The sequence below is a fragment of the Polypterus senegalus genome, chromosome 6, assembly GCF_016835505.1.
Source record: "Polypterus senegalus isolate Bchr_013 chromosome 6, ASM1683550v1, whole genome shotgun sequence".
Classification (NCBI taxonomy): Eukaryota; Metazoa; Chordata; class Cladistia; order Polypteriformes; family Polypteridae; genus Polypterus; species Polypterus senegalus.
Window position 1 is genome coordinate 67,563,502 of NC_053159.1, and position 26,713 is coordinate 67,590,214.

At 39.2% G+C, this 26,713-nt stretch overlaps 1 protein-coding gene across 1 annotated transcript in view; it reads left to right on the forward strand.

Annotated features, from left to right (window-relative positions):
- The window catches only part of LOC120530629 (unconventional myosin-X-like), a 388,518-nt gene that overhangs the window by 210,271 nt on the left and 151,534 nt on the right, over positions 1 to 26,713 (forward strand). The window contains exons 16-20 of the mRNA XM_039755051.1: positions 8,481 to 8,563; positions 8,662 to 8,770; positions 9,704 to 9,784; positions 13,817 to 13,941; positions 15,602 to 15,716. Coding sequence (XP_039610985.1) covers positions 8,481 to 8,563; positions 8,662 to 8,770; positions 9,704 to 9,784; positions 13,817 to 13,941; positions 15,602 to 15,716 — 513 coding nt within the window. The remainder of the gene's footprint in view (positions 1 to 8,480; positions 8,564 to 8,661; positions 8,771 to 9,703; positions 9,785 to 13,816; positions 13,942 to 15,601; positions 15,717 to 26,713) is intronic.

Sequence of the window (26,713 nt, forward strand, 5' to 3'; positions counted from 1 at the left end):
CTGAATGCAATGCAGAAGATACAGAAAGCAGAAGAGTTAAAGAAGAATCTGACACTTCAGCAGACGTTTTTACCCGTGCACAATCACAAAGTGATTTCAAGTGAAGCTGCTTTTATGGGAGACACAAATGCACCAGTGCAACTTGCCCCACTTTTCCTGTTGCCAAGTAATGTTGAAGCAAGTCGGAACAACGGTGTTCCCAAATACAGTGGAACTTCGGTTCACGAACGTCCCAGTTCACGTACAACTCCGTTCACGACCAAAAAGCTCGCCAAACTTTTGCCTCGGTTTACAACCACACTTTTGGTATACGAACAAGCCAGTTTCCCTTGCCTGCCTGAGCTGGGCTGAGAGAGAGAGCAAGAGAGAGCGAGCACATGCCTGCTGGGGAGGGGGAGGAGGAGATTGCTGCACTGTTTGCCTGCCTATCTGCAGCCAGGAAGTGCAAGCCAACCATCTCCCCAATTCCACGTGCCTGCTGGGGAGGAGGAGGAGATTGCTGCACGTGTTTGCCTGCCTATCTGCAGGCTGTACTTGCTAGCGCACCATCCCCCCACCACAGGCAGCCTGAGAGAGAAAGAAAGAGAGAGAGAAAGCAAGTGAGCCGCTGCTGCAAGAGCTCTGTTCATTGTCCTCCTTCCATTGGCTTCTAAGCAAGTGAAGAGTGGTGAGAAGAAAATTTTGAAGAAAATTGAAATCGAAGTAAAGAAAGCAATTACAAGAGGTGGAAAAACTCATTTACCAATCTGAGAACCCTCCTGCTTTCAAGCAGCACAATGTAAACAAAGCCAGACTGCCAGCAAACATGAACGGTTGGGTCACAAGAAATTTTTTTTTTGGAATGGCTGCATGAGGCTTTCACTCCCACCAGCTAAAAGCACCAGAAACCCAAGAAATCACAAGAGATGGTATGTATGTATGTGTGTGTGTGTATATATATATATATATATATATATATATATATATGTGTGTGTGTGTGTATATATATATATATATATATATATGTGTGTGTGTGTGTGTATATGTATATATATATATATATATATATATATATATATATATATATATGTATGTATGTATGTATGTATGTGTGTGTGTGTGTGTGTGTGTGTGTGTGTGTGTGTGTGTGTGTGTATATATATATATATATGTGTGTGTGTGTGTGTGTGTGTGTGTGTGTGTGTGTGTATACTGTAGATATGTTCCTAGTGTTTGTGCTTGGTGTGTGGGTGTATGTGTGCGCCCTGCGGTGGGCTGGTGCCCTGCCAGGGTTTCTTTCCTGCCTTGGGCCCTGTGTTGGCTGGGATTGGCTCCAGCAGACCCCCCGTGACCCTGTAGTTGGGATATAGCGGGTTGGATAATGGATGGAGATATATATACACACACAGAGTGGAGAGGGAGCATTCCTTTGACTCAATTTGCTATCCTGCTTTATATGTGATATAGTTTTTGCATTGGTTTCTTTTATGTAGACAATTTTTTTGCCACTTCTCTTGAGTAGCAGATAATTGTGGAGAATCCCAAGTAGGCGTCTGGGTTTGGCATCCCTAAGTTGTTGCTTTTTTTAAATACTCTGCAGGTGGGGGTTGGTGGTATGCTTTCATTTAGATTTGAGCTATACAGAACCTGGGAATCCTGCCAAGTACATCCCTGCACAGAATTGCGTGACCTGCTGAAGTAGTGATAGCTGCCTGTGAAGCTTGCTAAAAAAGCAGGAATGGCTGATTTGCGATGTACACAATAGTGGGCGGTGGGGGCCAGCGGAGAACTTGAGCCTACACATTTCACCAGATAAAATGTCTACTTTTGTTCTTGCCCTTGCACAATGTCAACGCAGTCAAGTGGGAGACACAAAAAACCTTTCTACGCTTTCACTATTACAGTTTGCCTTTAGGAATGCCTTTTCTGTTTTTGTTCTTGTGTTTTGCATGGCAGCTAAAAATTAGCGAGTGTGTGGGAAATGCAAGCAGATGCCAAAGAGATTTGTAAAGGCCAATAAATAAAAGCTCTTTATTTGACTTCCTTTAAGAGTATCAGAGGTTTTATTTGCTCATATCAGTTGAATTGTCTCCTTTTAAAACTGCTTGAAATATTTTTGTTTTATGTTTTTTCTTTCCCGCTAGTTTGCACGCAAATCCTTCCATTTGTGAAACAAATTACTCATGGTGTGCAATATGGGGAGGTTACTTATGCCATGCCACTGTGCAGCTGCAAATTGACTTAATGCACATGTCTTTAAAGAGTGGAAGGAAAATCAAAGTGGCCCATATGCATGTTAAAATGTCCACCTTCAGCACATTAGATTTGTTTTTGTAATAAATTTTATATGCAGTTTTCAGTAGCCTGCTTGGAACAATTGAGTTTCTTTGTCAACTTCAGCTTTGACAGCTTCATTTAATATTGAGCATTCCTTCTGTCTATATCCATTCAACTCCTCAAACATTAGATTTGCATGATTTTAATTTACCAATTTGGGTAAAATAAGGAGGAAACAACACTGATACAACAACATGGCTGAAATGGACCCGTTATCACTTGCTGCCTTCATTTTTGCTTTGTGTTTATGCCTTACATAAATGGTCATAATATTTTGTGTCAAGCTTAATCAACTATAGTGCCCTCCATAATGTTTGACAAAGATGCATTTTATTCCTTAACTAGCAGAATACCTGCGCTTCGCAGCGGAGAAGTAGTGTGTTAAAGAAGGTACGAAAAAGGAAAATTTTAAAAAATAACGTAATATGATTGTTAATGTAATTGTTTTGTCATTGATATGAGTGTTGTTCTCATTTCTATATCTATATATATATATATATATATATATATATATATATATATATATATATATATATATATATATATACATACATACATACCCGAGCTTAGCAGCGGAGAAAGTAGTGTGTTAAAGAAGGAAAGAGAAAGAAAAGGAAACATTTTGAAAATAATGTAACATGATTGTCAAAGTAATTGTTTTGTGTATTTGGCGGCACACACACACACATATATATATATATATATATATATATATATATATATATATATATATATATATATATATATATATATATATATATATATATGTATATATGTATATATATATGTATATGTATATATGTATATGTATATATATGTATATATATATATATATATATATATATATATATATACATACATACATATATATACACATACATATACTTGTGTGTATGTTTGTATGTGTCTATATGTGTGTGTATAGCTTTGGTCACTGAGTGCAAGGGAAAAATAATAAAATATAGTCTATAAGTTATTAAACAGTAAAACATTAACGTTTTAAGAAGTACAGGTACATTGAGCACTACTGGAGTGGTTTGGTAAACTACATTTTAAAGACTGTGTAACACAACAGGTAAGTAACTAACAGCAGCTAAAATATATATGGATCATCTCTCGGTAGTAGATCCCTTTTGAAAGGCGCTACACGACGGCTGTGGTATAGAAATTACATTTTCTATGATAACGTTCAAATTTGTGCCTCTGGTAATGTGCCTTACCGGCATTTAAAGAAAATTAGTTTTGTGTCCTCTGCAGTGTTAAGAGAGAAAGGCTTTGGTTTGGGATAAAAGGAAAAAGGTGTAAAGAAAGGAAAGTTGCCTTTTCTTTTATATAGTATAGAGAGATGTGTTCGCTGGACGCTATGATCGCCTTTTGGGGACAGTCGCGTGGGTCTTGTGTAGACTGGTGAGACGTCCCCGCTATTAATCGGCTGTGATGGCACTGTCAGTCCTCCACTCCTGTGCGTATCTTCATAATCCGAGGTGAGGACCTCATAATCGTATACGTGCAAAAGAAAGTGTGAATCGCCTTAATATTATTTTGCCGTGGTATAGAAAAGGGGTCCCGTGTTTGCACTTGTCTGGGCTATAGCGCAGGGGGAGGATGAAAAAAATTAAAAGTGCTCACTTTGACTTAAGGCAGAAGCGCAGTCAGCGTCTCAAAGGCCGGCATAGCTATGCACGCGCGCTGGCTGCTCGACTTTTGCAGGGCAGGAGACCACAGTTTTGCAGACACGTTTATGATATCAAAAGTCTCAGCGCTCTTTGGGGTTCATTCATATATTATATGATATATATATATATCAAAATACCTGGGCCTCGCAGCGGAGAAGTAGTGTGTTAAAGAAGTAATGAAAAAGAAAAGGAAACATTTTAATAATAACGTAACATGATTGACATTGTCATGAGTGTTGCTGTCATATATATGCCTGCCTAAATAAGTCACCCTTGCTTTGCTCTTACTTTATTTACCGCTCATTTAATCATGGCTAATGGCGGAAAAATTATAAAATGGAAGGAGGATGGCTTTACCAAAACAATTATTGATGGCGAATCGATTATTCATAAAACTTGAATTGGTGATCTGTTTTTCTGTGTTAACCTCATATTTTTCATACTTCTTCTCAAACTAAGGTGGTGCGAGGGTAAAATGAATCGGGATCGCTGATCAATGTAATGGTGTACCAGGAAATCATGCATTGACAAAAGCTCCCTTTGCTTGTAATGCAAAGTGTGATTAAATGCATTATTTTTAAGCGTTATGGAGCACATGCATGAAGCTTCTCAGCTGTGCTTGTGCTAAGAAAAGGAAAGATTTTAAAAATAACGTAACACGATTGTCAATGTAACCTTTTGTATGTAGTCCCTGGAGGATTCAGTGTGGAGAAACTCTAGAGACAGTGTGTGTATTAACTTGTGGATTTTTCTGTGAGTATTTGGTGGCAGTGTGAAGAAGTTGCTTCGGAAGACGGCGTTAGCCGCGGAGCTCAGCTCAGAGCGAAATGAGATGAATGGGAGGGGAGATGATGACGTGACTCCACCCGCCTTAACTGTCAATCCCCACAAACACAGTCTCTCGAATTTGCATAAGCACACCCCTTCACCTACAATTTTAACTTAGTTACAAAGTGATCAAAACTCTCGTTTATATCCTGCGTCCTCTCATTAAACTTGTATCCCACATTACCTGTGGTTATGTGAAACGCCAGCGGTAGCCTGTCTATGAACTTAATTTAAAGTTTAGGTTTACACCTTGCTTTCTTTCCGAGGTAGCAGCACTCATGAATATGGTAGTATATGTCACTCGCTCGCTTCTTATTGTTTCGCTGCCTTCTCAATTATATAATGCATGTTTTCTTAAGCGCTTTTTGGAGGTCTTCCTGGTTTTCTACGCACTGCGTTGACAGTCAGTTCACGTGATTACGTGGGAGGCGTGATGATGTCACACGAAACTCCGCCTCCCCACGTCATTCCAGCTCAAAAAAAAAATTTGTCATTGTTCCAAGTGTTCTGGAGGACACTGTACTTTTGCTCACTGAGCCTTTCCCCAGCTTTTGTGATGGACATTACCCAAACTACCTTCATTAGGCCTTGTTTTGAAACACTTGTTTATAATGGCACATTCTGTTTAACTGTACCTTGTATTTAGCTTGTGTATGGTTCATGTTTCAGGTCTGTGGTAATTTCTTTTAATTGGGAAAGCCTTTTGAGTGTGTGTACACTTTGTAGAATCTATTTACCTGACGAGGTAAGAAGACGATATCGGAGCAGCCGAGCCGTAGCTAAGATAAAAGCCAAGTGGCTTGCGAGAAAGTGGCGCTATAAACCTTCAGTACCCTCTGTGATCCTGGGAAATGTGACCTCACTACAAAATAAGATCATCGAACTGGCTGTGCTGGTGAAAAATGTCAGAACCTACAAAGAATGCAGCTTGCTGTGTTTTAGTGAAACTTGGCTAACAACTACCATCCCAGATGCTAATGTGGAGCTACCCAGGTTTAGCACAGTTAGAGCAGACAGAGGCGCAAATACCTGCGGGAAGAAGAAAGGAGGAGGAGTCACTCTTTATGTCAATACAAAGTGGTGCAACTCAGGACATGTAAACGTTAAAATCTCCACATGCTGCAGGGACATCGGAACTGTTGGCCGTAAGTTTGCGTCCCTGTTACTTGCCCAGAGAGTTTGGACACGTCATTGTTGTTATTGTTTACATCCCTCCTTGGGCGAACACGGAGATAGCGAGTGACGTCATCCATTCTGCAGTTGTTAAGTTACAAACGCAGCACCCCGAGGTGCTTGTGCTAATCGCTGGAGACTTTAACCATGTGACGCTGGACAAAACATTACCTGCCTTCTCCCAGTATGTGGATTGTAACACCCGAGGAAATAGGACTATCGACATACTGTATGCAAACGTTAAAGACGCATACAGCGCCACCCCGCTGCCTGCGCTTGGGAAAGCAGATCATAACCTGGTGGTTCTTCAGCCTCACTACAAACCAAGAGTGAAGGCACTACCTACAACTACACAATCATTCAGGAAGTGGTTCCCTGAGGCAGAGCAGGTTCTGAGAGACTGCTTTGGATCTACTGACTGGGATATCCTGCAGGGGTCACATAGTGAGAATACTGAAGAGGCTGTTGACTGCACAACTGATTACATCAACTTCTGTATGGACATTGTAGTTCCAGTAAGAATAGTACGCTGCTATGCTAACAACAAGCCATGGATTACAAGTGACATCAAGAGCCTTTTGAACCACAAGAAAAGGGCTTTTAAAGGTGGTGATCAGCATGAGCTCAAGCGCGTGCAGAAGGAACTCTGAGTCCAGCTCAGGGCGGCGAAGGAGCAGTACAGGAGAAAGCTGGAGCAGAAGTTGCAGAATAACAGCATGAAGGAAGTGTGGGATGGGATGAAGATCATCACTGGCTGCAGCTCGAAGCAGGGTGCCACCATCGAGAGAGACGTTGAGAGAGCAAACCAAATGAACAACTTTTTTTAACAGGTTTAACCACCCTAACCCATGCTCACCTCGGAGTACTGCATCCTCCAACCATCCTTCTGCTGATACCAGCATAGGAGAGACATCCCCACCCACAATTACAGCAACGCAGGTGAGCAGAGAGCTGAGGAGACTTCGTGCCAGCAAAGCAGCGGGTCCAGATGGAGTATCGCCACGACTGCTGAAGGTCTATGTGCTGGAACTGGGGAGTCCTCTACAGTGCATCTTCAACCTGAGCCTGGAACAGGGGAGAGTCCCAAGGCTTTGGAAAACATCTTGTATCACCCCAGTCCCAAAGGTATCACGTCCTAGTGAGCTGAATGACTTCCGGCCTGTTGCTCTGATGTCACATGTGATGAAGACCATGGAGCGGCTGCTGCTTCACCACCTGAGGCCACAGGTCCGCCACGCCCTCGACCCTCTGCAGTTCATATACCAGGAGAAGGTGGGAGCAGAGGATGCCATCATCTATATGCTACACCAATCCCTCTCCCACTTGGACAGAGGCAGTGGTGCTGTTAGAATTATGTTTTTGGACTTCTCTAGCGCCTTCAACACCATCCAACCTCTGATCCTTAGGGACAAGCTGACAGAGATGGGAGTAGATTCCCACCTGGTGGTGTGGGTCGTGGACTATCTTACAGACAGGTCTCAGGACCTAACTGCAGGTCTGACATTGTGGTCAGCAACACAGGAGCGCCGCAAGGGACTGTACTTTCTCCGGTACTGTACAGCCTGTATACATCAGACTTCCAATATAATTCGGAGTCCTGCCACGTGCAAAAGTTCGCTGATGATACTGCTATTGTGGGCTGCATCAGGAGTGGGCAGGAGGAGGAGTATAGGAAGCTAATCAAAGACTTTGTTAAATGGTGCAACTCAAACCACTTACACCTGAGCACCACCAAGACCAAGGAACTGGTAGTGGATTTTAGGAGGCCCAGGCCCCTCATGGACCCCGTGATCATCAGAGGAGACTGTGTGCAGACCTACAAATACTTGGGAGTGCAGCTGGATGATAAATTGGAATGGACTGCCAATACTGATGCTCTGTGTAAGAAAGGTCAGAGCCGAGTATACTTCCTTAGAAGGTTGGCGTCCAACATCTGCAATAAGATGCTGCAGATGTTCTACCAGACGGTTGTGGCGAGTGCTCTCTTTACGCGGTGGTATGCTGGGGAGGCAGCATAAAGATGGACGCTTCTCACCTGGACAAACTTGTTAGGAAAGCAGACTCTATTGTAGGAATGAAGCTGGACAGTTGAACATCTGTGGCAGAGCGACGGGCGCTATGCAAGCTCCTGTCAATCATGGAGAATTCACTGCATCCACTGAAAAGTGTCATCTCCAGGCAGAGGAGTAGCTTCAGTGACAGACTGCTGTCACTGTTCTGCTCCACTGACAGACTGAGGAGATCGTTCCTCCCCCACCCTATGCGACTGTTCAGTTCCACCCAGGGGGGTAAGCGCTAACATTATTCAGAGTTATTGTCTGTTTTTACATGCATTTTTATTACTCTAATTTTTTTTTATTTTTTTTTTGTATCAGTATACTGCTACTGGATTATGTGAATTTCCCCTTGGGATTAATAAAAGTATCTATCCATCTCTATCTATCTAATCTGATTGGTTCAGTATGTAATTTACCATTTATTTCACAGGTTTTATATGATGTTAAAGGGATATTGGAGAAAAACAGAGACACGTTTAGAGATGACATCTTGAACATGCTGAAAGACAGCAGGTAGGATCATTCAGATTAATGTTAGTTTAGAAGGAAAGTTTTAATAGCAAGAACATGTTTATTTTATGACTTTTTTTTCCTCCCCATTTAATCTACAGACTGGACTTCATCTATGATTTGTTTGAACGAGTAGCAAGTAGAAACAATGAAGAAACATTAAAGATGGGGACAGCAAGACGCAAGCCCACAGTCAGTTCACAGTTCAGGGTAAGAAACTGAAGGTTGAATATACCTTCCCATATAATGCAAGTGCACCTAGCGTATGCAGCATGTAAAAGTTGTAAAGCTGTTGGCTGTAATGGCAGTCCAGATAATATTTTACCAAACTGATGTGTAAGGAGAAGTTGCATATAATCAGGCTTATTCAGCAAAAACAAATGAAAAAAATACAACACCTCCCCATCTGTGTTTTTTTTTAAATGTACTTTCTCATTAATTGGCTACAAGTTATAGTATGATTGCAGTAGTGCTGAATAGTGCAGATAAATTTGTCACAGACCTATCTGGCCTTCTTTAATATACTTCTTAATTGTAATTTAATCTATTGTGTTTGGGTGTGCATGTGCTATGTGTGAAAGGTTCTTACCTTTACCATGATGAGTAGGCTCAGGTTCCTCATGACCTTAATGTTGGATTAGGAAAGTTCATACAATAACAAGGCAGTATAATTTACTTAGATCACTACCACCACTACTAAAGCGAATAATTTTGTGACAAGATTTGAAGTCACTGACACTAAATTCAGAGGATAGTTTCTAACTGCTTACTGAAACATCTACTTTATTTGGCCTGTTTTCTTTTACAACTTTTTAACTTTTGTTTTCTCTAGGATTCCACAGATTTTAGATATACTAGATATGCCTGCTGTGAGTTTGGTGTGAAAAGTGCAGTAATCAGATGAAGAAACCTTATGCTTTGTTACAAGCATATGCATGTTAGTGACTGCAGTTGGACTAAACAAATACTTAGACACATTTAGGTACAAAAAAGAACAGTGTCCCTGTTGAATGCAGAGTTTAGCTGTGAATTTCTTGTACAATTTTTATGTGTTTTCTCCATCCAGATTAATTCTTGTAAATGCAAGAAAGGTTGTTATGCTGCCATTCAGAGAACCTGTTCTCACTCTGCTTTTTCTTCTAGGATTCTCTACATTCCCTCATGGCAACACTGAGTGCTTCCAACCCATTTTTTGTCCGCTGCATAAAACCCAACATGCTAAAGGTTAAACTTTTTTTTTAACCTCTTGTCTAAAATAAGATTCAACTCAATTCAATGTATTTTTGTTTAGTAACCTTTTATATACAAACCAATAGTTCAGTTTCTGTTTAGTATAATAGAGTGAATATGACATGCAGCATAGCACAAAAGAAATTACAGGTTGTTAATAAAATACTTACAATGTCTGCTTTGAAGAAATTGGGAATGATGGCATTCAGTAAGCACACATCAATTATATTCATCACGGTCTATGCAAATACTTAACATATAATTATGATCAGTAGTCAGCATAATATTTAGAAAGAGTTTTTTTTCTACAGTTTGATGCTTTAAATAATGCACAGTGGTATACTTTCAACTTTCTCCATTTGCACTTCACTTTTCGTTGCTCTGAGAGAATGCAGTGTTGTTGGCCAACATCAACCAACCATTATTTAACCAATGTGACTTAAAAGATCAGGCCACAATATGGTTGTGCAAATACATTTATTACAGTTGAAGCAATAGCATGCTTTAAGTAACTTGTACACTGTGCACTGTGAGCTGGAGGATGGATGTGAGCTGATAGCCTGATATCATAAAATCAAGTTGAATCCTTTGCGCTTAAAGTAGCTGCTTGATCTGAAGCTTTAAACATCAGTTAAATCTAAATTTGAAATACATTATATAAAATTTATTCAAGTTGACAAAATAAAAAAAGGTCTTTTTGAGCCAAATATAAACTAAAAATGTAACTGTGCTAGATCTGGTTTTATATCTACAACAATTCATTATGGAATTAAAATACAAGTAGGAGCAAAACTATATATGAGAAATATTCAGGGAATGCACTTTTATATTAGGCTTCTGCTTGTATAAAATTGAAACCATTTAAAAAATTAAACGTGCTGGGAAATGTGTTCCCTAGAAAAATTAATCGGAATCATCAGTATATTTCAGAAATCGGCTACATTATTGCATGAAGCTTTTTATTTGGTATCTATTTTCTATTTCAGCAAAATTCATATGCAGAAACTTGAACAGTAAATCAGGAAAGGCATGTCATGATACTTTTTAAAGCAGTGTGCTGCCTTTGCATTCCATTTACAAAGGATCAAATCTAGATAGGATTGTGTTGCTTTCTCATAAAAGTGTTGTACAGTACATACTAGACACTGCCATGTCTGTAATAAGTGTCATTGAATCCCTAAAATGGGCCAGATGGCCATTCTTCTAACAGAAGCCAGTTAAAAATAGCTGAAGGTCATTACTGTTGCATTTTGGCTCATGTAGTGAAAATTTTAGCCTTGAATTGCTCTGCTTTTCAAAACTTGGAGACTAACTAGAAAGGAATGGCATCCTTGGTGTTTATATTCTTCATTTTATGGTTCATGTATTTTAATTGCTGTCAAATGTATCACACCAAGATTTCACATGCTAATCATTTTTGTAATTTGTTCACCGCATTCACCCTTTTTTCCCTTTATTTTCGCCTCACCTTAAACAAGATCCTACTGTAGATATGAAGTGAAATCAGTACAAAATACATTAATACATAAGACATCAGATAAAAGTAAAATCACAAAATAGTACTTTAGACCATCAAATAAATGCAAAATGTATTATTGCAGTAGGTTTGAGGATGGCATGTATGTTATAAACAGAGCAAGCCAATACCAAAGCAAAGGATGTGGAATATACAAGAAACAAGATAGATATCAAAAAGATAGAACATCTTTTTTTGAGTGCCATAGAAAAATGTTTTCACCCAAATGAGTGTATTGGTATTCACAGGGGTTATGTTGAAAATTAAAGGTTGTTTTGTTTTAGTATTGTATTTCACATGATCAAAACATGTTCACACTTCATACATATAACACACATGGAAAATTAAAAATTAAAATAATGTTGAAGTATATTATTCATTTTTTTCCACCGTAGTTCTCTACTATTTCCTATATTCATTGTAAAAACATTGTTTTGACCTATGGAAATTCAGTTTACACTATCCTTTTCTCAGTCTTCTTGCCCTTTCCTCCTCACTACTGTCAAGAGTTTTTCCGTTGCTGTAAATAACAAGACAAAGATATGTTTAGACTAAAAACTGCACAGAAAAGCAAGCCTGCATTGCAAAAATCAGAAATGCAACAGTTCTAACTAGTGTCTGAGGCTTTTTCGGAGAACCCTCTGCTAGGTGTGGACTACAGTGACATCAGCAAATGCCTAGGCAATACATTGAAATGCTAAATGGTGCCTTTGGGCATTGCCCATAAGTGCATATCGCTTCTCTCACCTGGCATCTTCAGTGGGTCACTTTTGGCACATTCCCCTATTCCTTCACATTCAAAAATATGCTTTGTGATTTGAATGTTTTTATTCTTATTTTGTGTTCATAACAATTGTTTGAGCGCTTTGAAATTGCTTCAGTTTTTTTTGATCTGGTGCCTTCTGAATCACCAGTATAAAAAAAAACCAAATAATTATGTACTGGTTGACTTGTATGTCTAGTTATGCAAGGTGTCAAGCTTTTTGGGGTTACCCTGTATTATTGTCCCATGGACCGTATTTTGTGCAGGAAATTAAACCTTTATCAAAAGAGTACACCAATAGGTGTTTTGAGAAAAACTAATCAAAAGGACTTGAACTTATGCATGCTCCATCAACTGACCCCTAATGGAATGCAGTGGATCAAAGTTACTCTTTCTCACAAAACTTATTACAACTGAGAATGGTTAGATTTTAAACATTCAAATTGAAGCACATTTTAATGATTAAAATATATATAACAGAACTGGTTTTTTTTAATATATTTTATTTCATGTAGTAAATCATCTGTGGTGGGCTGGCGTCCTGCCCAGGGTTTGTTTCCTGCCTTGCATCCTGTGTTGGCTGGGATTGGCTCCAGCAGACCCCCATGACCCTGTAGTTAGGATGTAGCAGGTTGGATAATGGCTGGATGGATAATAAATCATTACATTTCATACAAATTCAGACTTTTTGTATACTATAACAACCACGCAGAGTATACAACCAAATTTAGTGGTTTCAGAGGATTTAGAATTTTTCTATATAATAGTAAAACTAGTTTGAGGATTGTGTTGAGCTTTTCTGTACTTTTTTCCATCCATGCTATAATAAGTTTGATTTTGCTCGAGTCTGGTAACTTTGAAGCAGTTGTAAACTAACCTGTTCTTTAAAAGCAATTCAATGTATTACATGCAAGCCCTATTGTGAATGATTGAATGAATCAACTCAGTTGATAAGTGACAGGCAGCTTGTCAATGAAGCTAGACATATAGTGCAACTTAAGTAACTTAGCCTTGAGCAAAACTGGTTTGTGTAATGTCATTCTGCTACATGAGATTGCTGCCAAGTGTATTACAATTGTAGGATAATTGTAGAACTAGAATTGCTTCATCATTTAAATAAAATTTGTCTGTTGGGGAAATGTTGTCCAAAAATAAAAAAATAGCAACCCTTTATAAAAATGGGCATAGCTATGGAGCAAAAAAATTAAAAAGTGCAGAGAAAGATTATTTACCTCTCCAACTTTTCCTCTGTTACTAGTTTTTCAGGTCTTAATGCAAAAACTTATATGAACTCAAGGGCTCCCAAGTCAGCAAATAGAACTTTTAGCTGACTAACACGCAAAGCCCGAATTCAGCCAGACCTGCTGAGTATAAACCTATTTGTCTGCATCCAGCAAGCATGTAATTCCGTGATCAAAGAAAATTCCTGAAGAGATCAGGATGAAGTTATCAATGGTCTCAAGAAATCTGCACTGAGGGTTTCAATCATTTTTGGTTATCAGAATAAATCAAACTGAATTGAATTTTGAGGCCTTATTTTCTTTATGTATTACTGTATATTTTACTTTTAGTTCAGTAACCTTTATATTATACATATGTGTTTATTTCATACAACTGTGCATGACTTTATAGGAGAAAAAATCCCTTCAATGTGCAATTGTTTAAGTCTGTTATTTTGGCTTGTGCACCCAAGAGTTTTGCTGAGAAAAAGCAAAAATGAGCAGATCTGCTGATGTTTCTTTTACAGATGCCAAATAAATTTGATCCTGAGGTGGTCTTAAATCAGTTGCGTTATTCCGGGATGCTGGAAACTGTCAAAATTCGTCGGGCTGGCTTTCCAGTACGCAGACAGTTCAAGGATTTCTACACAAGGTACAATATAATTCGAGTAAATGAATAAATTTGGTTTCAAATAAGCCATATGCATCTTTAAGCCTATTAATCTTTGGGTGTACCTTATTATTGTTGGAGCAGATCACTTGAATCATAAAAAGAAAAAAAAAAATAGCAAGCCTCTGTCATCACTTAAGTATTGTTCCTGTTACACTGAGTGAATTAGTGATGGCCTTGTGATCTAGAGCTATGTTTGACTTTCCACGCCTCTGCCCTAGAGAGGAACATTTTATACTGAAAAAGAGACTGATGTGTTTGATTAACTGTGTGCTTTTTTCCCCTCCTCTTTGTATTGTGGCTGAGAGAGCTTTGACATTAATGTGCTTGTATCAGCAGTATAGGACTGTATACTGTGAAGATTATGGAACATTGGTTATCATTGCACCTTCACAGCTCCCAACAGCCTGAGTTCAGCTCCTAGCGTCCTGTTGTTGTCTGGGTGAAATTTGCATACGTTATTGAAAATGGTTGGATGTCAGTCTGTGAGATCGAGTTTTGGTGTTTTGCAATTAAGCAATTCATAAAACTAAAAGTATTCTCAAAAACATTAAAACCATCCAAAGACAAGATCAAGCCTTTTCAATTACAAGTTGTTTTTAAAATTAGAGCTATTCAATTGCATTAAGGGAGTGCTTTCTGAAGTCTTCAGTCTCTTCAGTGTTCCTGCTAAGGCTCTTATTTATTTATTTATTTATTTTTAATTGGTTCTTCCTGCGACACATTGAAGATTTTTGTTTTACCCTTCAGGCTCAGAAACACCACATTGTAAGTAACATGGAGAAGACTGTGCAGGATTTGTCAGGACTGTGATATTATGTTGCGTGACGTTTTTGGAATCCATAAATATAGTTTAATTTTTATTGAACACTTAATATAATATTTATAGTGTGAGAAAAGAAAAGCCTAAAATTTACCACCAAAATTTAAGCCAGTAATTCAGTTTTCAGTAGGTTAATTTAATGGGTCTCGTTGTTAACACCATTCAGTATTTTATTTTTTTTAAATGCTAAAGACTCCTTGATTTGACATGCCCCTTCAGGATATGTCAGAGGAACTGCAAATATATCAACTGGCAGATAATCCTCCTCCTGGAATTCTCATGCAGTATGGTAGTCTTCATCACTACAGCTGAGGAGTCCTTAAACTCTGTGTGTAGCATTTGGTGCAGGACACTGGCTTACTCTTAGACATACTCTATTATGTTGTATGTTGTGTTTGAGGGTTTTTTTTTTTGTTTTGTGTTTTTTTTATATGTATAAATGTCCCCTTCCTTTTTTCCTTTAGAATGCAGGTAGATGGATTGAACTGATAGTGTACAGTATATACCAGATAAGAATCAAAGACTTTACAAAAAATGGAATGAATTGTCCAGTGATGCTTCCATTAATTCTTCTCTTGTAAGATGTACTTATTCATATCAAATTTAGGAAAAGCTTTGCTGGGATTTATATGGTAATTTAACATGTGTCATTTTCAATAGTTTGATTATATCATCTTATTAGATGCACACCACTCAAAATTTAATGAAGACTGATTTGTAACTGAAGGTGCCCTCAATCTTTTCTTGGAATAAAGAGTCTAAAAAGGCTGAGCATGTTTAATATTTGTATTTTGAGTCTTTTTCTTGTCCTATTTTCAGGTACCATATGTTACTTAAAGAAAAACGGACAATTGGAGATGAAAATAAGATGTGCACAATGCTGCTGAAAATATTTGACAGCAAAAGCACAGAGTGGCAAATGGGAAAGACTAAGGTAGAGAATTTTGATTTTGAAATACTGTCAACTGTTTTCTCTACCGGTTATCATTTTTTCTTTTTCTGTCATAAATTTATTCACTGCCTTCCTGCACCCACTTTGTCTGCTTTGGAAATTTTTCTTCCCTTTATCTACTTTACTAAATGAACTCAAGAGGACCTGAAACCAGTCCTGCAGGACAGGAATCAACCCTAAATGGGAAGTGGGTCCATCAATACTAGCATTCATTCACAGTGGGACAATTTGTAGTCATCAGTCAAAGTAACATGCATGTCTTTTGGATGTGGTTGAACATGCAAACTCCACATAGACCAGCAGTAGCACCCTTGTTCCTGTAGCTGTAAGGCATAAGCACTTGCCACTTTCCCACTGTGACACACTCTGTTGTATCAACTGTAAGCTGAATCCTGTAAAATTAGCATTTTTATCAGAATCTTACTCCTGGACCAGTAAAATTCTAAAACCTGCTTAATACAATTGAAGAACTGACTCTGGTTAGAGTAGAAGTTCACCACAGGGTTCAATACTTAATTCATGGCAAAAAATCTGAGCTGATTGTATAGTTTCTTGAAGGTTTTGCACTTGTTTAGACCGTAGACCCCAAGTATTACTAATCAATCGTGACTACTGCAAATCACTTGTTTTAAGCTCTTGAAAACTTGGTTTTGTTCACTTTACCAGTGTCCTTGTGCCTGTCATACAGAGTTTTTTGTTCATATGTTTGGATGTAAGCCCATTTTTGTAAGATGTACTTTGGAATATGCAGGCCTGGGAGTATTATGTTGATTAATATTAGCTGCATGTTGGAATCAAGTACATCAAGCTTAGCTGCCCTGTCCTGCTGGGATTAGTTTTAAGAACGTATGTTAAAGTCAACTAATGAACTGGAGACATACAAGTCAAGAAAACATCAATCAATTGTAAAATGGTAAATGTTAGAGGACAATTTTGTAAGGCTTATTTTTCGGTTCTGAGATCTTTGCATTCATTCAAACAGGAGCTCTTTCTGGCCTTTTGTGTAACAGAGATTATGTGAAAGACTTTTTTTTGCACAGATTATGAAATTATGTTCAGTAATTTTAAAAGAAATTAAATTTGTCATCTTTCCTTACCTAACCTTCTGGACACTATTTAAAGGCAAATTGTCCCATAAAATGGCTTTCCAGTAAAGTTTCATGAGTTCAGCTTATATTAATAAATGCCATTATTCTCTGGCGAGAAGTCATCAAAGGCTTCAGACCATCCTGCGGTTGCCACATTCCAGTCTCAATGCAAATTCTGAGCTTGCTTCTGCCCCTTCTCCCTTTTTCAGTCCTAATCACTTTTCCTTTGAAAATCTTATACTCTGTTTCATTTGATAGCATGGCATGTTTTTTTTTTTTTTTTTTTCCCTCCCATTTGTCACAAAAGTAACTGAGAGCTATTTAGAAAAAAACAACTAAACAGGACAAAGATGGTCTTCACTAATGGTTTATATCAGCTGTATATACTGTATTCTATATCTCTTGCATATATATACAGTATGTGTATGTATGTGTGTGTATATGTATATATATATATATATATATATATATATATATATATATATATGTGTGTGTGTGTGTGTGTGTGTGTGTGTATATATATGTATATATATATGTGTGTGTGTGTGTGTGTATATATATGTATATATATATATATATGTGTATAGGTACATACATATATATGTATATATACAGTGGTGTGAAAAACTATTTGCCCCTTCCTGATTTCTTATTCTTTTGCATGTTTGTCACACAAAATGTTTCTGATCAACAAACACATTTAACCATTAGTCAAATATAACACAAGTAAACACAAAATGCAGTTTTTAAATGATGCTTTTATTATTTAGGGAGAAAAAATCCGAACCTACATGGCCCTGTGTGAAAAGTAATTGCCCCTTGTTAAAAATAACCTAACTGTGGTGTATCACACCTGAGTTCAATTTCTGTAGCCACCCCCAGGCCTGATTACTGCCACACCTGTTTCAATCAAGAAATCACTTAACTATGAGCTGCCTGACACAGAGAAGTAGACCAAAAGCACATCAAAAGCTAGACATCATGCCAAGATCCAAAGAAATTCAGGAACAAATGAGAACAGAAGTAATTGAGATCTATCAGTCTGGTAAAGGTTATAAAGCCATTTCTAAAGCTTTGGGACTCCAGCGAACCACAGTGAGAGCCATTATCCACAAATGGCAAAAACATGGAACAGTGGTGAACCTTCCCAGGAGTGGCGGCCGACCAAAATTACCCCAAGAGCGAGAGACGACTCATCCGAGAGGTCACAAAGACCCCAGGACAGCGTCTAAGAACTGCAGGCCTCACTTGCCTCAATTAAAGTCAGTGTTCACGACTCCACCATAAGAAAGAGACTGGGCAAAAACGGCCTGCATAACAGATTTCCAAGACGCAAACCACTGTTAAGCAAAAAGTACACTAGGGCTCGTCTCAATTTTGCTAAGAAACATCTCAATGATTGCCAAGACTTTTGGGAAAATACCTTGTGGACTGATGAGACAAAAGTTGAACTTTTTGGAAGGCAAATGTCCTATCTGGCGTAAAAGGAACACAGCATTTCAGAAAAAGAACATCATACCAACAGTAAAATATGGTATAAATATATATATATATATATATATATATATATATATATATATATATATATATATATATATATATATATATATATATATATATATATATATATATATATATATATATTATTGTGTGTGTGTGTGGCTTCGTTGGTTGCTGAGACAAAATCTCAGGCATGGGAGGAGTTTGGGGAGGCCATGGAGAACGATTTTCGGACGGCTTCGAGGAGATTCTGGTCCACCATCCACCGGGGGAAGCAGTGCATTTTCAACACTGTTTATGGTACGCTGCTGACCTCGACTCGGGACGTTGTGGGTCGGTGGGGGAGTACTTTGAAGACCTCCTGAATCACACTGATATGCCTTCCAGTGAGAAAGCAGAGCCTGGGGACTCGGATGTGGGCTCCCCCATCTCTGGGATTGAGGTCACAGAGGTGGTCAAAAAACTCCTTGGTGGCAGGGGCCGGGGGGTGGATGAGATACGCCCGGAGTTCCTCAAGGCTCTGGATGTTGTAGGACTGTCTTGGTTGACACGTCTCTGCAACATTGCATGGATATCGGGGATAGTGCCTCTGGATTGGCAGACCGGGGTGATGGTCCCCTTCCCTGGAAAAGTCTATTCAGGGGTTCTGGAGAGGAGGGTCCATTGGATAGTCGAATATCGAATTCAGGAGGAACAGTGTGATTTTTGTTCTGGTCGCAGAACAGTGGATTAGCTCTGCACCCTTAGCAGGGTACTGGAGGGTGCATGGGAGTTTGCCCAACCAGTCTACATGTGTTTTGTGGACTTGGAAAAGGCATTTGACCTTGTCCCTCGAGGAATCCTGTGGGGGTGCTCCGGGAGTATAATATAATATGATAAGGGCTGTACAGCCGGTGTCAGAGCTTGGTCCGCATTGCCGGCAGTAAGTCGAACCCGTTTACAGTGAGAGTTGAACTCCGCCAGGACTGCTTTTTGTCTCTGATTCTGTTCATAACTTTTATGGATAGAATTTCTAGGCGCAGCCAGGGTGTTGAGGGGGTCTGGTTTGGTGGACTCAGGATTGGGTCACTGCTTTTTGCAGATGATGATGTCCTGTTTGCTTCATCAGGCCGTGATCTTCAGCTCTCTCTGAATCGGTTCGCAGCTGAGTGTGAAGCGGCTGGGATGGGAATCGGCACCTCCAAATCAGAGACCATGGTCCTCAGCCGGAAAAGGTTGGAGTGCCCTCTCAGGTTTGGTAGCGAGATCCTGCCCCAAGTGGAGGAGTTCAAGTATCTCGGGGTCTTGTTCACAAGTGAGGGAAGAATGGAGCATAAAATCGACAGGCGGATCGGTGCAGCATCTGCAGTGATGTGGGCTCTGCATTGGTCTGTCGTGGTGAATAAGGAGCTGAGACGTAAGGCAAAGCTCTCAATTTACCAGTCGATCTACATTCCTACCCTCACCTGTGGTCATGAGCTGTGGGTAGTGACCAAAAAACGAGATCGCGAATACAAGCAGCTGAAATGAGTTTCCTCCGCAGGATGTCTGGGCTTTCCCTTAAAGATAGGGTGAGAAGCTCAGTCATCCGGGAGGGACTCGGAGTAAAGCCACCGCTCCTCCGCATCGAGAGGAGTCAGATGAGGTGGCTCGGGCATCTGATCAGGATGCCTCCTGGACGTCTACCTGGTGAAGTGTTTGACGGGCACGTCAAACCAGGAGGAAGCCCCTGGGAAGATCCAGGACACGCTGGAGGGACTATGTCGGGATTCCCCCGGAAAAGCTAGAAGTGGTGGCCGGGGAGAGGGAAGTCTGGGCATCTCTGCTCAAGCTGCTACCCCCGTGTCCCGACCTTGGATAAGCAGAAGAGGATGGATGGATGGATGTATTTTTACTTTAGTAAAATAAGTATTGGGTTTGGTTACTTGTTGTATTAAAAAGTAATTGGACTACATAACACAATCACTTTTAACACATTACTGATCCTGACATCATGGTGCTTAACATGATACTTTCAGTTCATCAGCCTAAATTTAGCAAATACTGGAATATTGAGACAGATTATTTCAAACAGGAAAAGGAACAATGCGATCACCTGAATATTTGCCTCTGGAAATTGACCTTTGTGGACGTTATCTGTGGCTGCGTGTGCGAAGACAACACTGCAGCAGGTGAGCAGAGTGCAGCAGACATGTGCAGGATACAAAATCCATAACTGCAAACCATGTTAAGGGTTTACAAGGCCATCTAACTGGTTTACTCCAGGGAAACCTGTGCCTGTTAAGCAGGTTTCTCAGAGACTAATAACCTGGTTTGTCTAACCATAATAGGGGTTTGCATGGTATTTTAAAAACTGTGTTTCTGCTAATAATTGAGTTATTAAAACTCATGTAGATGCACTAATTGTTCGGTAACTTATTACCTTTACTGAAATTCTGTACAATGTGTATAGCTGGCACTCGGCAATTATGTCCCTGTATCAGACAAAGCAGATAATGGATAGACGGAAAGGAACTAGAATTTGCTCTCTGAAATATTGCTTAAAATTGTTTTTTTCTTTTTATACTGTTTTGGATACCACATCTTGTACTTAGTGTAATGAATTGAGAATGGGCTGCCATGTCTAATTTTGCAATTCAGAGACGAGCACGTTCTTGTTTAAGATTAGTGAAGAGCGTGGCTACTTTAACTTGTTCTGCATTTTCTCTTTTACATTGCGTTCAGCCGTGCATGCGTTGAAAGGAGTTGAGAAGGAATCCTCAAGCACAGGCATGAACTCTTGTGTGCACACACACATGCACAGAGTGTAGGCCTTAACAGCAAAATGTTAGAGCTGACTGATTTGGATACGCTTCAGTGATTGTTCTTCTATAAAATAGCTCCATTGTTGTATTACGAGGTCAGGGGTGGCTGGCTTCCCCCACTCAGCTCTTATTTGTTTTCTGCAGGTCGCAGTTAATAATGTATCCAAGGTTGCTCATTTTAACCCATTCAAGCTCACTCTTTGGCCTGTTCTGCACATTCTTCTGGCATCCTCTAAGTGGATTTTAACTCTGTTTTATTATATTCTGAAATAACTTTGAAGTCTCAACACTGTCAAGTGTGAGTCCTAGTGCCAACAGCCTCAACCAACTTAATATATAGTCATTTATACTCTTGGAGACTGGTATGATTAGTAAAATACAGTGATTGTGCAATTTTATTACATACTCTGGTACAAGGACTGGATGATGATGAGCCCACTGGAATTAAATATACAGCTAACTTCAATAACTATAACTTCAATAAATTACATTGGTAATCTGTAATTTGGGACATGACATCCACATTCATTTTCATTCTTTTCTCAATGTCGTCTTTTTATCTTTTTCTACAATTTGAGGTTGAATTTGAGGTATATTTACCTACCACACTAGAAATTTTGGCAGTGTCTTACTCCTTCATTGCACTTTTCATTTTGTTTTGTGTTATGCTGTCAATAAATTAACTTGTAGGCTTATGTTTCCAAGACAGGATTTATGAGAAAATGCTGTGAGTGAGATGATTGATCATTGCTGCTAGCCATCACCAGAGTTATTGCAAACCTGAAAAGAAATTATTGGTGATCTTATGTGGAACCCCGCTCTGGATCACTAATGAGTCTTGCTTTCTAGCATCAAGAAATAGGTCCTCAGTTTCATGATCCTGAAAGAGAAGCATACTGGGATCTTTGGCAGATGTTCCACTCTGTTAGCAAGATGGGAGTCCTAATATGCTACAGTTTTCTGAGACTCCCATCTCAATAGTCTTAGCTGATAGACTAATAAGGATTTTTGAGAGTAATGCCCTGGTCACAGTTGACAAACATGGTTAACTGCTTTGGGTTCCTTAAGTTGAACAAGGTCACGATGGAGATGCATAGAAGTACTTTCACACCAAGACTGCTAAATACACACCATTTACCTTTTTAAGAGCATTAGAACTTTAGTTGGTGGACTTTTTCCTAACTGTGCTTTATAATGTTTGTTTACATTACAGTTTCTTCTGAGTTTTTTTCAGTGCTGCTTTTCAATAATTAAAAGGCAAGGAACACATGATTATGAGTTTTTGTGTGTTTGTGGCACATTAAATTAGTGTGTGTTCATTTGTTAAGACTGCAGTAGTAAAAGAAAAGCTTACTGTCTACTTTATGCTGACTTCTCACCTTTGCTTCTTATGCTGCGCTCTGCTGAAAACCAATTCTATTGATGATTGAAAGGCATATTCATTTTGTCAAATATTTGGATCCAGGGGAAACTATGAGTGATCACTGTACCCAAGGGAAAGTTCAGGTCAAGGAATCTATTCTCGTAAGCAGTAAAGCAGAAGTTTTGAGATTAATAGGTAAAGCCCTAAGTACAGATGCAAATTTTTAGCATTCCATGGGACATATACAGCCTTCAATATTATTATGTTATGCTTTTAACTGTAGCTGATTGTACAGGATGGGGAATGCTGAATATTCATATTTTTAACCTGCTTATCTAGTTCTCAAGCACAAGGGATAGAGCATATATAGGAAGCTTTTTAGGCACAAGGTAGAAACCATCTGTAAACAGGGAGCCAGTCTGTTACCAGGCACACAGATGAACTAATTTCACTCTCACTCATTTGAAGTTAATATACATCTATACTAATAAAAGGCAAAGCCCTCACTGACTCACTCACTCACTCATCACTAATTCTCCAACTTCCCGTGTAGGTAGAAGGCTGAAATTTGGCAGGCTTATTCCTTACAGCTTACTTACAAAAGTTAAGCAGGTTTCATTTCGAAATTCTACACATAACGGTCATAACGGTCGACAACATCCGCCATGTTGAACTTTCTTATTTATGGCCCCATCTTCATGACATTTGGTAGGCGGCTTCCCTGCACTAACCAAAACCAATGTACGTACTTATTTCGGTAGTATGATGCCACTGTCGGCCGCCATATTGAATTTTCCAAACATCACTAATTCTCCAACTTCCCGTGTAGGTAGAAGGCTGAAATTTGGCAGGCTCATTCCTTACAGCTTACTTACAAAAGTTAAGCAGGTTTCACTTCGAAATTCTACACATAACGGTCATAACAGTCAACAACGTCCGCCATGTTGAACTTTCTTATTCATGGCCCCATCTTCACGAAATTTAGTAGGCGGCATCCGTGCGCTAACAGAAACCAATGTACGTACTTATTTCAGTGGTGTGACGCCACTGTCAGCCGCCATATTGAACTTTCCAACGTCACTAATTCTCCAACTTCCCGTGTAGGTAGCAGGCTGAAATTTGGTACTTATTTCAGTGGTATGATGCCACTGTCGGCCGCCATATTGAACTTTTTAACGGTCTTTGTTACTTATGGGCCCATCTTTAAGAAATTTTGTACGCGGGTTCCCAACGCTAACTGAATCCTACTTACGTACGTATATACGTCTATTACCTGCAGCTCGGTCACTGTATGAGGCGGCGTTGGGTTCCCCATCCCAGCGCATCCCACATTGTTGGCTGCCTGCCTATATAAGGCCGTCTTTTCTTCCAGTCTCTACATTCCCTTCCTTGCTTCGCCACGGGATTCACGTCTCCCTGCACCTATTTCCTTTATCATTCCAACCATACTCCCATTAACATGTCTATCGAGATGATCACCATCGATCAAAGAACTGTCACTTTATCGAGTGGTTTCCATGCCCGGAGATGGCACCTGCCTTTTCCATTCTCTTTGTTATATATTGCACGGCCATATCAGGCTCACTCTTGATATCCGGAGGAACATTGTGTCTTATGTATTGAGTGACTGGGACAGGTTCAAGGTGTGGACTGATGATGGTACAGGAGGTAATTATACTACACAGGAACACTAGAAGAGTGAAATGCTTAAGCCCTTCACCTATGGTTCTGCATGTAAGTTGATGGCTGCCGCTGAATTGTTAGGCTGTCGCTTTCAAGTGTACCGAAATGGCCAAATATTTTATACCTTTGTACAACCGCCAATGCCTCTTAAACATCTTCGATTCACAGGTGACGATTTCAGTAGTAGACACCTTGATGTTTATGAATGTTTAAACTCTCAAAAGCTGGATGTGAAGTTATCGATGAAACTGGTTGTATACTTGCAACGCTTGACAGATGCCGAATGTCTCTTCAGCACAAGTGCTACAAATACTGTCGTAATTGAAACAAACCATGAAACTCAAACCGATTATGACAGCAGCAATCCAAGCTTTGAGATTTGAATCAAGGTTACTGTTCACATGGCCAACTGTACGTTGCATGCTTAAGAGTAAGCTCTGCGCACAGCTTGGTCATATTACAACCGGAGGGCTGAACTCACAATGTGGTACACAAAGAGATTCTTAACAAATAATTATTGGTATATTTTCCCTCAGTTTAAAAAGGTTTAATTTTCTTCTTAATAAAAATTTTAAGGCAGTACTTCGCCGCTGCGAAGCGCGGGTATTTTGCTAGTTTACTAATAAAACTAACTCAAGTCTTTTGGATTTGAAATCCATTTGAAAAAACTCACTTGAACACTTGAACATGCACACAGATGTTGTCTCCTTGAGATATTGGCAGTAGCAGTGGTAACATCTGAGCCACCATGCCATCTATAATACTTTTCATAACCTAACATTCATGAAGTGTAACCTCAGTATTACTTGCAACTGCTGAAATTTTACGATCTCTAACAAGAAAAATATCAGAGAATTTTAATTAAACGTCTTAAAATTAAAATAAATTTAATTAAACTGTATTTTCTTTTAATCCCGAAATACGAACTGTGGAAGCTAAAATATGTTCATGTTGTACCAGTTGTTGTTTTGGCGAATATAGTTATAGGCCCAAATCTCAAAATGAAATAATGTTTTGTGTTTGAAAAGTCATGGAAAGCTGCATGCTGTTTTTAAGGGTATAATAGTGTCAACACAGACGTTAATGTTGTCTGTGATGCAGTGACTGAGTCCTTCAATATCATCCTCATATAACTCAGACCTCATTTCCCAGTCTGTCCTTTGGAAGCAGTCATTCAGAGACACTTCAGCCTTCAGACTCCACTTTCTCACTATTCTGGTGATAACTGTTTGCTGTCTAATAATAGCCATATAGGTGTGATTAAGATGGATCAGATTGTGGTCAGATCTGCCTAAAGTTTGCCGTATGTTTACACTTAAAGGCATCTTTTACACTGGAAGAGAGCAGGTTGAGCTTGTTTCCTTGAGGGGAACATGACACATCCAGATAAAAGTATGTCACTGGTCCTTCAGAAGTAATATAGTTAATGTGACCACATATTATAACAATTGCATGGTCAGAATTGGTCTTCCTTATAGTGTTGGCAACAAAGTCAATCATTTCTGTTGTTAAATCCCCATTTGCAGAATAAAAAATATAAACATTATTAAGGGTGATTTAACTTCTCTTACTGGGCTGACTATATAAATTGAATTCCAGAATTTCAATAGCTGGACTTCCAATTTTAGTTTTAACTATAATATGCACCCTTTACACCATTAATCAATCATATCGACAACTAGACTCTCTCCTCTTTTTTTCCTTGGTGTCTGTCAACTTGAATAACATGAAGTCCATTCACCATTGAAATCGAGTCAAGTATATAAGTTTTTAGCCAGGACTCTGTATTATACAATACCTGTAAACGCCATGACATGCTACAAGAGCAGACCATTCATTGGTCTTATTTGAGAGAGAGATCGAACACTGCCCATTGCAGCAGATTTCAAACCAGTTCTGAATCCTTTCTGTTTTTACTTCTTGCTTTAGCTCTTTGTCTTTATTGTTTTCAGATAAACAACTGTGTGAAACAGAGCTACTTAGGTACTTGATCATAGTGCTATCAGATGAAAACTTAATTATTTAATACACCCCACTTTTTGTTTCTCAGTGTTTCATATGTTTCCTGGCGTTGCAGACATAAAGTAGCCTTCAGATTACCTCTTGGCTCTCCCCTCTGAGCTTTTGAAAAAGTCTGCTGGAAGCCAGAAGCTCCAGAGGCAAGAAGAGATGCCCATTACTGGAACTGTAACCTTTTGAAAAGAACTGGAGAGAATATACAAAATACAACACAGCTGACAAAACAGTGCTTTTATTTCAATTGTCCTGTATCAGTCATCCGTCCTACATGAGATGTCTGATCCTGACTCCAAAGCGGACTTTCTGTAGGCCTGTCATTATCCAAACTTTTTCCATTACAAACTAGGTAGAGGTCAAATCTAAGGTGGTGCTAGTAATAATAGTTTTGTCACATAGAGTACAGTGATGTTATTTGTATACCTGACTAACATGTAATGCACCCACCACACAACAAAACTGCTTGGGATCCTAGTTGGCAACCCCCCAGGCAGACACGAGGTCCAGTCCCAATCTCCATCTCCTGAAGCCAGGTGTTAAGTGGGC